The following is a 13,544-nucleotide window of genomic DNA, read 5'->3' on the forward strand; positions in this document are numbered from 1 at the left end:
ATATAGATATGTGAGTATATTACAGAAATGGGTCTATTATGGTATGTTATAATGTACACGGTATGAAGTATGTTGTGAATATTCTATAACTATAAGTATGTACAGGCTGTAGTGAGTACAAGCTATGTACAGGATATGAACAGGATATAAATATGAAAAACTATACAGAATATGAAATAAATAACTTTACAGAATCTGGGATATACAGCTATACAGAAATGGGAACTATGCAAGTTGTAAACAGTTGTAGGATTAAAGATTATCGAATGTACAGAATGATTATTTACACAGAGCTATACAGTAGTGCAGTTAAGATAAGTGAGGGTGTAGATAGTTTCTACAGAGGCTATATAAAGTGCTAGTGGTTATATTATATGAACAGCCATAAAAATAGTCCATTTTTGGTGAATGACTTCTTTACTTGGAACTAATTAGTGAATATCTGGACATCTGAAAACTATGGATACAGCTTAATAACCAGGCTTGCCAGCATAAGGTGATAACAATCCACCCTTTCATCCATGTATGGTTTACATCATGGTGGCAGGCAAAATGCTAACACTGTGCGCCCCAGGGCAGCTGTGGCTACAATGTAGCTTGCCATCGCCAGTGTGTGAATGTGTGTGTGAATGGGTGAATGACTGAATGTAGTGTAAAGCGCTTTGGGGTCCTATGGACTAGAAAAGCGCTATACAAATGCAGGCCATTTACTGAACCTTCAGAATGCAATTGGTGATTTCATGGTGTACGTCAGTCTTTTATATATAAAACCTATACTCGGGATGTTTGTACTCACAACATAGTAGCCATCAGGGGCCTTGCTGGGTGAAGACACTACTCCAACTGCAGTGATGGGGTCTATGGGAAACTTGCTGCTGACTTCAGACATGTCGAAGCTCTGTTAGAAAAGCAGAAGAGTACCATTACAATTGGTACAATTGGTATCAACGGTTCTTTCTGCAGAGGTGAAACACACACATACACACACACACACACACACACACACACACACACACACACATATATATATGCGTGTGTGTGTGTGTGTGTGTGTGTGTGTGTGTGTGCACGCGCGCGTGTGTGTTTCACCTCTGGCAGTCATTACACAGAGGATGCACACAGACTTTCTTGGCTAAAATGGCCACAATATTGACTTCTTGATGAGGCTTATTAGGATCTAGAAGAAAAAGTGTCCGCCTAATCCAGGATCAAATGACAAGTGAGACCAGTGACAAAACAGCATTTGGAGACTACCCAATGACTTCACCAAATCACAAATTAGGGGGAGTGATCACATATTTTCAAGGAAGTCCCAATCAATTGCTATCTCTTCCTGTCTAAGGGAATTTTTTTCTAATGGGTATGCAAGCCTCTTACAGGGTAAGTGGCTTTACAAAAGGTTCCCTTGCGCAATTTTATTAGATTAGGTTTAAAACATTCTTGTACTAACTGACAAAGTTGCTGCATTCAATCTTGATATTTAGAAAATCTATTGCAATTAAGCTGATCAAATTAGGGGTTTTACTCCAGAAAACAGCTGTCTCTTTAACAAATGTTAGATAGCTGTACTTATTCAAATGAAACAGGATAGCAAATTAGCTAATAGATTGAAGAATCTCTTTGCAACATTCATTTGTTTAAAATGAGCTTTGTTTTTCCAGCACAAAAACAAGGCCTGGAGAACTTATCCAGGCAGATTAACTAAAAAAAGAGAAACCATTGCAAGCATATTGCATTTCCAAAGACAAAAATCACCATGAAATCCAAGATAGTATACAGTCTTAAATAGTACTGAAGAGCCAGTTTGTGGTTGTAAGTTATATGGAGAATTATAATATTTTAATATTATAATAATAATCTTACAAATTATTTAAACATGTACCTGCGAACATTTTGCATATTGCTAACCTGTCAGGTCACAGGTGACAAACTTCAATAATTCTTATGTTAAGAACCATTATTAGAAACTATGCTCATAAAATTAAGACGCTAATGCGGTTTATGCTGTATCTGACAGTCATATTTACAAGCTAAGAGCAGTTCTTTGGCTAAAAAAAACCAACTTTCTGTTTAGCTAGCATACTTACTGGTTTTAGGGTTTAAATAGTTTTAGCTTTATCCTGTATCCATCTGGAAAGTGCTTATTTACAAGTGCCCAGTTACAACTGCTTTACCGAGAGGGGTGTGACGCAAACACAGCTCTAGTTAACGTCCAACATGCATCTTGTGTTATAAAACGCTAACGCCCGTCATATAGCAGTCTTACAAATTACCTGGAGACTTGAAACCCACCACAAACTCAACGGTGAGCTGACACAGAAGCTAAACCCAGAGTCCTTTGTGTTTTTACCTGCTAAAACGTCTCCCCCCGTTATCACTACCACTTTGTGAACTTTGGCCTTTACATGCCAACATGTAGCAAGGAAATACTTCCTGGTGTTCAAGGGAAGAAATTATTAACTACAGTCCAATATTTGGTCTTCCAAGAATATTTTTTTTCCTGTGATTTATTGTTTTATTAATAAATAAATAAATTAAACGATAAAAAAAAAACAAAATGGGACATTTTATTCAGCAAACGGCTTAGATATCAGTTGCTTAAAACAAACAAAACAAAACAAAAAACTTAAATTAAGAACAAAGCATGCAAAGAATTTCAAGGCCTGCAATTCCAGGGTGTATTTTTTAGCAATAACCTACGTGATCCAATTTAGCTGTTGTAACTAAATTAGGTTGTGCTTCACTAAATGGCTATCATTACATGGCTATATCTACAGGTCACGCCTCCTGGCAGTTGGTTGTCTCTCTAATAGTCACATGTCGTTTCTGTAATCAGATGAAAGTAAGACCAAGCCCAGTGTATTGACTTAGCTGTAACATTAGGATGTTCATGTCTCTCTGAGTGCAAAACTTGAAAGCCTCTTTGTAGACTGTCCAAAACACCAGCAGGCGGCAGATGCTTTCCCATCATCGAGTTTATTATTTCTGCCCCCACCATACCAATCAAATAAATTATTTCATTCTGCGACTATTATCCTAATGTACTGTATTCAAATCAAAGACTTGTTGCTCTGCTCTATGACATGGTGCCATATGCTGGCCGAATGTCACACGCAGTGAGATGTATTTATTGGCGATCGGTTTTCCTTCTGAAATTTATGAAGAGGGGGTGACTTTCAGAGGAAAGTGACACCCCATGTAACAAAAAAACATTTTAACACTTCCATTCATGTGGTTGATTTTACCAAGGATGCAGACAAAAATATTACCGCTTGCCTTTATAACCCTTCCTTTAAAAAATCTTTTCTGATGTTGATTGTCTCACTATCCAGTATATTAACATTTAATGAACATAAAAGACCTAGAGAAAATAAAATGTTTGCCTTTTACATTTTGTTTCAAATCTTACTGTCGATGCAGTGCGATGACAATTCGAATAATTCGCATAACATCTTTCATGATCCTCCAAATATATCTGATTATCAGATTTTACTCCTTTAAGTCATCATTTGAGTTTGTAATGGGGAGAATAGTTTGTCTTGCATAGCCTGTGGCTGACAGAATAAAACAAGTGTAAAGATCCTGGCATGTTGCAAACAGTGTTCTTCACGTCATACAACACAGCACTGATAACTGTGGCTAACTGTATGTCAGTTGGAGCTGCAATTAATTCCGGTGAGGAAGTTTACACAGTGGAAGAAGATTTTCCTACTTAGTAAGCCCCTGTAACACCCCGTATCATCACCACCACCAACCTCACACGCACCAGCACATGCTATTACATCAAGGTGTTGACAACCTACTGAAACGCGCTCGTTTTGGGCAGAGATTTGCAGTGGTGCTGAAGTTGATAAAATAAAATCTCAGGTGTTGGTAGGGAGAAAAGAGTAGACGGAGGGGGAAAAAACCCCAAAACAACAACACATGCTCCAGCTGCGAAGAGGTGCACCTGCTAAAGTAATGCTCTAATTATGGAATAGGTGATGAAACACTCATTGAGAGTCTGGAGATAGCAGCAACACATGCTAACTGTGAAAACCATCAGCTTTTACAGTGTTTTAATGTGTGGCACATTGCATGCTGAGGGTTGTGGGGTAAGATGAATGATGGCTGTGGCAGATTTCTGTGGGGGAGCAGCCAGTGTAGGACGCATAGCATTACAGCTGGCATTTTGAAAAGGTTCATTAAAACTGTGATTTCTCTGTTCACGCTTTGTTTCATGTATACTTTATGACACATCTCGCTTTAAAGTTGACCCCATAAATACTGGATCATCTTATCATGAGCAAAATATCATGCACACACACACACATTCTAGTAACAATCTTGTAGTCGTGAGTGGTAATCAGTGGATGAAAGAAGAGCCCCTGGACTAAAATTATACCTTGGTGAATAACTTTGCACCTGAATGATTAAAGGAAAAAAAAAAACCAGCAAAGGTTTTCTTTTCCACGTGTAAAGGTCATTCACTGTGTTCAGTAATTTGCTGACACTAGACTAGGGAACAGAGATGGAGATTTCTGTGTTGCCACCCCGAGAGTAATAATATCCTATCTCAACTTGGGAAATCTACTGCGCCCCAACGTCCCCGTCACCCGCATGAGCCCATTATGGGCTATGTAGAAATCTGCAGGTCTCATTTTATATATAACCCTCAACCCCCTCCTCCTTGCTTTTCTACACATTAAAAAAAAAAAAAAACGTGTCTCCTGAATAGCTTATAATAACAAGCTTTAGGAAGCCTACCATGAGCGTCCCCATAGAATACAGCCTCGCATGGCTCCATGATATCATGCTTCTCTCTAATTAAAGGTCAGTTTGGTCGAGTCTCATTGCTGCCCTGGCTGGAAAAAAACTCCCGAAACATGATGGCTTCTCCAAATGTGATTTAATTTTCCATTTATGCCATCTGTTTTCTTGGCCAAAGCACTGAATTGCACAAGTTGAAGATGTATGAACTGTCAGATTCACTCACTAATTCTTCATGTTTGCAGTTTAAAACAAATCATCCATAAAAAGAGGAGACTTCTTAAAATGCTTCTAGATAACGCGGCGCTATTTCCGACAAAGCTTGCTGTATCTCAGTAAAAACAGAACGCATTCATTTGGAAATCCTTTCAAATCTTAACTCGAAAAATACAAAGAAAGCATATTTAATAAGTTTAATATCAAAACTGTTTGAGTTTGAAATCAATATCTGCCACATGTTTTGTTTTTTAACAGCACATAAAAGTGATCTAATCCTAAAACAAACATCTGGTGAACATTTCACTGCAAATTAGGTTAACTGCAGGTCTGTAACGTGACTGGGTATAAACAGAGAGGCTGAGTCTTCCACAAGTAAAGACAGGGAGGGGTTCGCCACTCTTTTAACAACTGTTTCAAGTATTCCAACAATTTAGGAATAGCATTAGTCCAAGGAAAATTGAAAAAGATTACAGCTAACATTATTGTAATGTTAATGATATTAAGAATCTAATATCATTATAAGAATCCGAGAATCCAGAGATATCCTTGTACTTCAGGGGCAAAGCTAAAAACAAATGTTAAATTGCAATGATCCTCAGGCTCTTATTCAGTCTCCTTCATCTTCCTCTTTAGGGATCTGCTGTCTTCATCTCACCCTATCTCCTTGTATCCTCCTCATGTCAGACACACCTTCTGCATGTCTTCTCTCACTAAAGCCATAGACCTTCTCTTTTCCTCCTGCCTGAAAGCTCCATCTCTAATGTCCTTTGTCTAAGAGTTGGACTGCTTGTCTTAAATGTCCAAACCATCCCAGCTTTGCCCCTCTAACTTTGTCTCCAAACCGCCCAAGCTGAACTCTCTCACTGTAATAATTTCTAACCCTGTCCTTCCTGGTTACATCCAATGAAAATTTCAACATCTTCAACTCTGCCACCTCCAGCTCCACCTGATACAGTTCTGTTGTGGAAATCAATGCACCAGCTCGACAGACCAGAGTGAGCAGAGTTTGTCGCTTAAGCTATAAATGCAAGTTAAATCTGCATCAGGAGCTCATTTAAGTTGGAATTAAGCAAAATACAGTAGCACGCTGTCTTGTCTGGCTGAATAAAACTAGAAATTATTTCAGGAAATGATTGTTATACCGTTAAAATCCAGCATTTATGACAGCATAGCTGTGCATTAGTGCACACAAATGTGTAGGCATCATTAATGCTGAACAATATATACATATTTTATGATTTAGATAAGGTCTTCTTGTAACACCTACATTCTGCAGGTGTTACAACCAAATACATCTATAAAAGAGTCAAACAGGCCAATCTGCAGCATTTGGCAAACTCTGATCATAGAAAGGTAGAATAGCTTAACATACCACGTTTCCTTTTTCAAATCGTGCTACTGGGATCAGGTTTTAAATGAGCATGCAGTATATATATTTCAAGACGGAAACACTTTTTTTTTTCAATAACACGTGCTTCAGAGTTTAAATAATTCACACATCGTTAGATTCTGTAATTTACATCTTAAACAGTTTCCAACTTTTTTGGAGATGGCGTTGTACACAACTTCCAAAATCAACCGGTGGTTTTTATATATGGCCTCTAAGTTTCATTTGTGTATTTATACTTGTGCATGGATCTTATGTGACCGTCCTACTGTAAGTAATTGCTTCTGTAGTATATTACATTTGCTTATCTCTATCAGCTTACACTTTATTGCTCAACTTATCATTAAATGCACCCATACACGCACATGCATCTGTGCATGCAGACCACTAATGCATGCACACATACGTACACACAAACGCACACACACACACGCGCGCACACACATACACTTTCCTCCGTCTGGTGGGGAGTCTGGACTGCTCCGACTGACTGCGCCTCACTGCCCTTGTGCAGTGGTGTGCCAGTTGTGCCTTCCCCCATCGCTGTGAATGCCACCATCTGGTGTGCCACGTGGACATCATAATCTCCCCTTAATTACATTAGCAGTGCAATCAGTTACTGCATTACAAGGCCGGGCGAAGAGCTTTTAAATCTTGGAGGAAATCATAAATAATTGCACTAAGTACCCAGCGCCAGATGTGCGTGCCAACTTGGCTGGCATGAGATAAATAGTAACCTCAACAACGGTGTTCAGTATCCAGTCTGCAAATATTTTTTGGGCAGTACGATCCCGTCGTCCTTTGCTCTCAGCCCCGCCGTTGTCCTTTTCCTTCTGATTCTCTCACTTTGTGAAAGCACGCAGCGAGGCTAGGCACCTTAGACAGTCTGGTACCTGGTGCTTTTGTGCATCCCTGCAGCAGTTTGACGGATATAATGCAGGAAACCATCAAGTTTGCAACAAGGTGTTTCAGTGCATCGCAGTCCACCCCATTACGACACCCTTCATTCATTTCTCAGTTACATAATTAGATGTTCCTCAGGTATCTTGTGTAGAAATTGAAATTATTTATGAATTTTTGACTAGTTGCGTTAGGTGTATGTGTGTGTAGCTTGTGTGTAGCTTAACAAGACATCATACATTATGAGCTACTGTCACGTCTTTCACCTCAGAGGGAATGTCACGTTGTGTTGTACTTTTCACTCATCTTCCTGTCATGCTCTTAGCTGTTCACACTGATGCATATCTCACTCAGTTTATTGCCAGCATTAAGCTCTCTTGGCCATAGGCTACACAGGACAACCAGCAGAGTGGTCACTAAGCTGTGAAATTACAGGTACTCAAAACCATTTTTACTGGCAAGCTAATAAGTGCAATGTAACATTTCATTAAAACATTACTAGTGTTGTTATTGATAGATCTGTGTTTTTTTCTAGTATGACATGTTAAAGCTTTCGCTGTATCTGTATCTCCAGTACAAACTTTAAAACCACATACTGTATTTAGTCTTCTGATCCAAATACTGTTTAAAAAATGCAAATATAACGGTTTGTGGAGGTAAGCATCAACGACACAGCTCTCAGTTCTCACTCCTTCTTTATTCGTCTCCAACATCAACTGCGCATATCGCGCCACAAAACACAGGAACACACTTCCTCTACACTGGGTGTGAGTGGAGCCCTCTAGTGGTCCACCACAGGTTGATGTTTTTTCTGAGGTAAATGGCCATGGCTTTACTGCTGCAATACTTGGTTTTGCGCCTCCTGCCAAGAGTTTAGAAATTCCGTTATATTCAGAGCAGTGCCACACTGTCATTTGGATAATGACAGTGTGGCACCATCACGATAATACTCCCATCCTTCATAAACTTCTCTGGCTACCAGTCCCCTCCATGAGAGAGCTGAAAACTCTTCTAGGGACTTATCAGCACATCTAACCTTTTTGTTTATAACCATAAAAAAATGTTGATCTTAGCAACATGACTGTTTAAGAATATGTAAGCCTCTGTAAATAACTGCACAATGACTGATTTTTCCTATATGCACTGGGGGCTACAACCGTTTTTGGATTCAACACTTGAGGCTTTGATTGTCAATACATCAGAATTGGCATATTGCAATATATATGAAGCAATAGTTCTGCCATCTCTCCTTTATGTCTGTGAGACTTGGACCCTTTATCAAAGACACATAAAACAGCCAGAAGCCTTTCATCTGTGCTCCCTGAGATGATTGTGTAAGATCAAATGGCAGGATAAGATTCCAAACATTGACGTGCTTGCAAGATGTGGGATCACTGGCGCTGAGGGGATGACTATGAAAGCCCACTTTTGCTGAGATGGACATGTGGTTAGAACGGATGACACCCAGATACCAAACACGTTGATCTTAGGCCAACTCAGCTGTGTTACAAAGTGTTCTGGATGCCCACCCCTGATAAAATAATGCAAGATAGAAACCACCGCCTGACACACACCGACTCAAAACTGACCTAGTTGGTGACAAAAACCTTTGTTGTCGCAAAATAAACTAGATATTTGAAAAGAGGAGGGTTGAGGATGTGCAGCAGAAATGTGCAAGCCAAAAGGCCAGTGCCTTACAACCTGTGTCAAGTTATGACCGTATATGTAAGTTATGTGCAATCTGCATCATGCAAGCCAAAGTGGAGCCTAGCATCACACATGACAAGGCACTGACCCAGTGCAAACACAGCACAGCCACCACACGCCACAGAAACTGCTGATGCTCATCTCTCAACGCAAGAGGAGAATCCATACATACTGCATAACTAGTAGCAGCTACACTGAGACCAGGTTGGATGCTCAGAGGTTCACAGGCCATTATATCAGTCCTTGTGTTATATGTGATATAAAGTAGTTCTACTTTTAGAAATCATACAAATATAAACAGGTTGATGCAGGTCAGCTGTGTCGTTACCATTTCCTTATCACATAACCACATAAAATCATGCAATATGCATCAAACCTTTTGTCATATGTCTAAATGTCTATGTCCATTTAGGTTTGCATGAATATGCTGCACTCATGTACAGTGCACCACATATTATATGGTAGATTTAGTTAATGACTGGTTAAAGAGTAGGTATGATTTTATTTGACCAAGATTTTCCATGGTTGATTAGAGCTCCAGTGATTGTGTTAGAAATGGCTAATGGGTGCGGCGTAGTTTCCTGTACTTGAATTGAACAGCAGAGATTTTCTGCTTTGCTCTTGACGACAGACCCCTACATTACAGTTTGCATCTCCCCCGCAGTGTAAATAAGATATAAATTTACAAAACAGAGCCCTCAACAATCTATCTCCTAGATGGCGATATTGATATTAACACGTGTGTCCATTTCAATTTGATCACAATCTGGCCTTCAAAGTGCAATTTGAATGAAGAGGTGTCTTTCTAACGACACTATGTGAGGATAAAAACAAAGCAGAGTGAAGAAAGAGAATTACAGATATTGACTAAATGTGTCTTATCATTTATCATAATTTCTCTATCCACTTTGTCACGGCTTCAGCATTTAAGGAAGATAGATGATACAAGATGTTGTCCTCTCTTTCATACTTTCCATGCTCTGGGAAGTGTGTCCAATATGGACTTACTTTACCTGTTTGCAATTCATTTGGCACATGTTTGTCACTATGAGACTGTTGTGTATTTCTTGCATGTTTTCCTATGCGCCGTGCTGTAGGACATCTGGCATTTTGACCTTTAACCTTTACGAATAAAGGATATTCATGAGTGTCTGAATACGGCCACTAACAGCAACTACTTAGAGGACATTGTGTCAAATTGCTACACAGGTGATTTAGTCGAGTAAGAGGTTGATATATGTTATCCAGTTAGTTTCTGAAGGCTCCACAATGTCAGACTGGTGTCATTAAGGAGCGTGGCTTTGCAAGGTGTGCCATTTGCGATGCTGCATCCCGGTGGGCTTTGTGCTGAGGTGGTCGTCTCTGCAAGGGCGACCATTAATATCTTAGAGGGACTATTCCCATGGCGAGGTGACTGGTTGAAGAAGGTCCTGCTCCAATGCAGACACCTACAACATGAAAGTTCAAAAAAGTGCTGACTTCCTCGTGAGCTCAGCTAGCAGCAGCCATCTGTTCCACTGCTAACTAATGCAAAACATCCAGTGTCACCAAATCTCCAGAAGGAATGTGATCTACTCTCCTTTGTGTGGTTTTTTTTTCCAACAAGAGAGAGGTTATGCGACCTAAAATTAAACAAATCACACATATAACAGACAAGAGCTGGAGAACAAAACCCACAAAGAGTTATTAGTTTAATAAGATGTAGTAGGCTTTAGCTCTCACAATATTTCCTGTTCTCTATACAGTGATCTTCATATCTATTACACACGCAGGACTTTGTCGCTCAACTCTCTTATGTATTTGAATGTGTTGTTTGCCCTGGTGTGGTGATTTAGAGGGAACATTTTATCAAAGCTAGCCAAGCAAGTCTGGTCCACTAGGGAGCCAGGCATTTTATAAGGGTATAAATAATCAATGACACTGCATCTGTAATGGCCAGTAATGCTGTTTGTTACCCCCCCCCCCCCCCATTCAGGATGGCACGTTTGTTGCTTAAACAATAGAAATAGATTGCTATGCCTAATTGACAAGGCAGGGGAATCTCTCTTTATACGCCTCAGTTTATTTCTGTGTTTATTGCCCATGACCCCTTTTACATCATGCAGTGAGGTACTTCTTTGTTTTGTCGTTTCAATAATCAAAGTTTTTAATCACATCTGCATGGTCATTATCTGTGTCATATCCATTTTTCCTTCAGTAGAACTGTTCATGGAGTAGGCAAGATTTATATGAAATAAGACCTTGTGCATGAAGGGGATTCAGACTCTGTCATTCAGTGTATTCTCTTGAGTTATGTTAGCTGTTGCTTGCTGTGAGCATCAATCTCAACTTAGTTCTATGGATCAATTATAGTACTGTGCAATTTTCAGAGAAATGTTTTTGTTTTGTTTGTTCAGCCATAAAACACTTTAAAAAATTCAACTCAAGACGAGCCGGTGTTGTGTCTACAGATAATATACAACTTAATAAAGAAGAAATGTTTAAATTGTCTCTTTAGGCACTTTGTTAGTAGTAGCCTGTCACAAAACACATAATTTGCTCCCATTTCGTTAAGTGGATCTATGAAAAATGCCAAAGATAACACAGTTTGACAGGCGTAAAATAGTGTTTTTGCACCAACAAGGTGATTCCCAAAGATACATTAGTTGAAAACTTGGCATGTCTCAGAATGGTGTGCAGTGTGTCCTTAAAAAGTTTGAGGAATCTGGACAAGTGGATGACAAAAGAAGAAGTGGCGGGACAAAATATATCTACTGCAGATGAACAATATGAGAAGATCATGTCCCTGAGAAAAATCCAGCAAAGGCCTTTTAGCTGAGTCATCTACTGTTTATTAAAAATGCTGTTGATTGATGTGTAGCTGTCAAGAAGCCATTCTGAAGAAAGAGTGACAGGGGAGGGTGGTATCCCAAATTACACATGAACTGGACTCAAAATCAGTGGCAACAGATCAAATTGTAAGCTTTTGCTAAATCATCATAAGTATGGAGTTCAGGAAAGATGTGAAAGAGTGTTAAACACTGCCACCTGTTAAACAGTAAGGGCGGCTCACTTTAAGCAATGGTGTTGGGGATCTTATCAAAATTCATGGAATTATGAATGTAGCTAGTACTCTCAGCCTCTAGTACTAGCTTATACCAGGTCATCTGACTGGCAATGGCTTCTGTTTTTAGCATGACAATGATCTTAAACACATTAGAATTGCTGAAAAAAAAAACAACAAAAGAATTTTTTGCCTTGTATTCTGTATTTAAATGTATGTTTGTCCATGTTGCACCGGTTTCCAATTTTCTGAGTAAAATAAAAAGTGGCTCAAGACTTTTGCACAGCACTGTATATGCCAAACTTACATAAGCTTTAAACAATTACGTCAGGTTCACTTGAAACACCATAAAATAAGCACAGATATTAACTGTTAAGATAACTGTGGTAATTGAAATGTTTCTAATAGGTTAAAAGAAGCGTTAAGATTAAAAGTGTCAGTAGCACTGCTTATGTAAGATGACTTTTGAGATGCATGCACCATGCCATCACTGTTGCCTTCTCTCTTACATTTCACATATTTTCAGAAAAAAAAAGCAACTCGGAGCTCTAAGCCCAAGCACCCTCTACCAAACACGATCCATACAGTATTTTGAGTTTCACCCCTCCCCCCATTCTCACCCATGAGCTTCTGATTTCCATTATTATTAATATCTGCCTGTTTAATTTTCAGCTCTGTCATAATGTGTCGGCCTAAACTACAAGAGACAATCCCTTATTGATTACTTTCCCAGCAGCCCCGGCGCATGCCCCAGCTGATCACGCCTCTCATGCACAGACATCTCATGCATTTCAGATAATAAGCTGCTGCTCTGGAGTTGAAACAAATTGGATGTGCAGTCAGTCACTGTCCAAGTGAATCATGTTGCAGTCTGTCAGTGGACTAGGCTTGGATTATCATCTTACCCAAGCGAGGCAAAAAAGGTAGAAAAAAATGCCACAAGCACCTGCGATGATGGCGAGGGGGTATATGTGACTTGTTGTTGCAGACTTACGTATGTTGGGACTACTGATCACCACATATGGTAGAAGAAGATCAAAAACATCATTAATATCAAGTAAAATTTCAGTTTTTAATTTGTTTTGAGGAAACTGAATAAACTCACTTTCCAAATTTTTTTCTTGAACTGTAGGAATTTCATTCATGCACTAAATCAACGATAAGTAAAAACAGGATGCAAATTGCTGTTTACATGGCAGTCTAATATAGTGCTGGAAAATCCCGATATGAGTGGGATAAGCTCTGAAATTCTTTCTCCGCCGTCACACACTGCTCTTTTGCATGACAATAGTGGTGAACTTTGAAAAGCAGCTGCTCAAAGCATCGTGCTCCATGCGCATGGACATGGACAAGCCATCCTGTGCCAAAACACTATTTCCAGAACAATGCTGCCATTGTATTTACTTACTTATACATTCTGTAACAGAAAGAAAATAAAGCATTCTGTCACCCTGGACTTGGCTCCGTTTCAAATTCAGTGCACTTTCACGTGGAAAAATCAAAAAGGGAAGTTTTTGGAGTTGCACAGGAAGAAATGAT

The 13,544-nt window shown here is 39.3% G+C and overlaps 1 protein-coding gene across 5 annotated transcripts in view; it reads right to left on the minus strand.

Moving 5' to 3' along the window:
- Positions 1 to 2,394, minus strand: part of LOC146620950 (multivesicular body subunit 12B-like) — a 35,588-nt gene extending 33,194 nt beyond the window's left edge. For 2 of the 5 annotated variants that reach the window (XM_085367146.1, XM_085367150.1), the window contains exons 1-2: positions 2,274 to 2,372; positions 797 to 898 (exon numbers count right to left, since the gene is read on the minus strand). In XM_085367146.1, coding sequence (XP_085223272.1) covers positions 797 to 889 — 93 coding nt within the window. In that variant the 5' untranslated portion in view covers positions 890 to 898; positions 2,274 to 2,372. Of the gene's footprint in view, positions 1 to 796; positions 899 to 2,087; positions 2,246 to 2,273 lie in introns of those variants that run through there. The other 3 variants (XM_085367147.1, XM_085367148.1, XM_085367149.1) reach the window with 3 other exon arrangements.
- Between the last annotated feature and the right edge of the window lie 11,150 nt (positions 2,395 to 13,544).

This window comes from Diplotaxodon limnothrissa, linkage group LG12 (assembly GCF_057381915.1).
Source record: "Diplotaxodon limnothrissa isolate DT_005_m linkage group LG12, D_limnothrissa_male_GT1.1, whole genome shotgun sequence".
NCBI lineage: Eukaryota > Metazoa > Chordata > Actinopteri > Cichliformes > Cichlidae > Diplotaxodon > Diplotaxodon limnothrissa.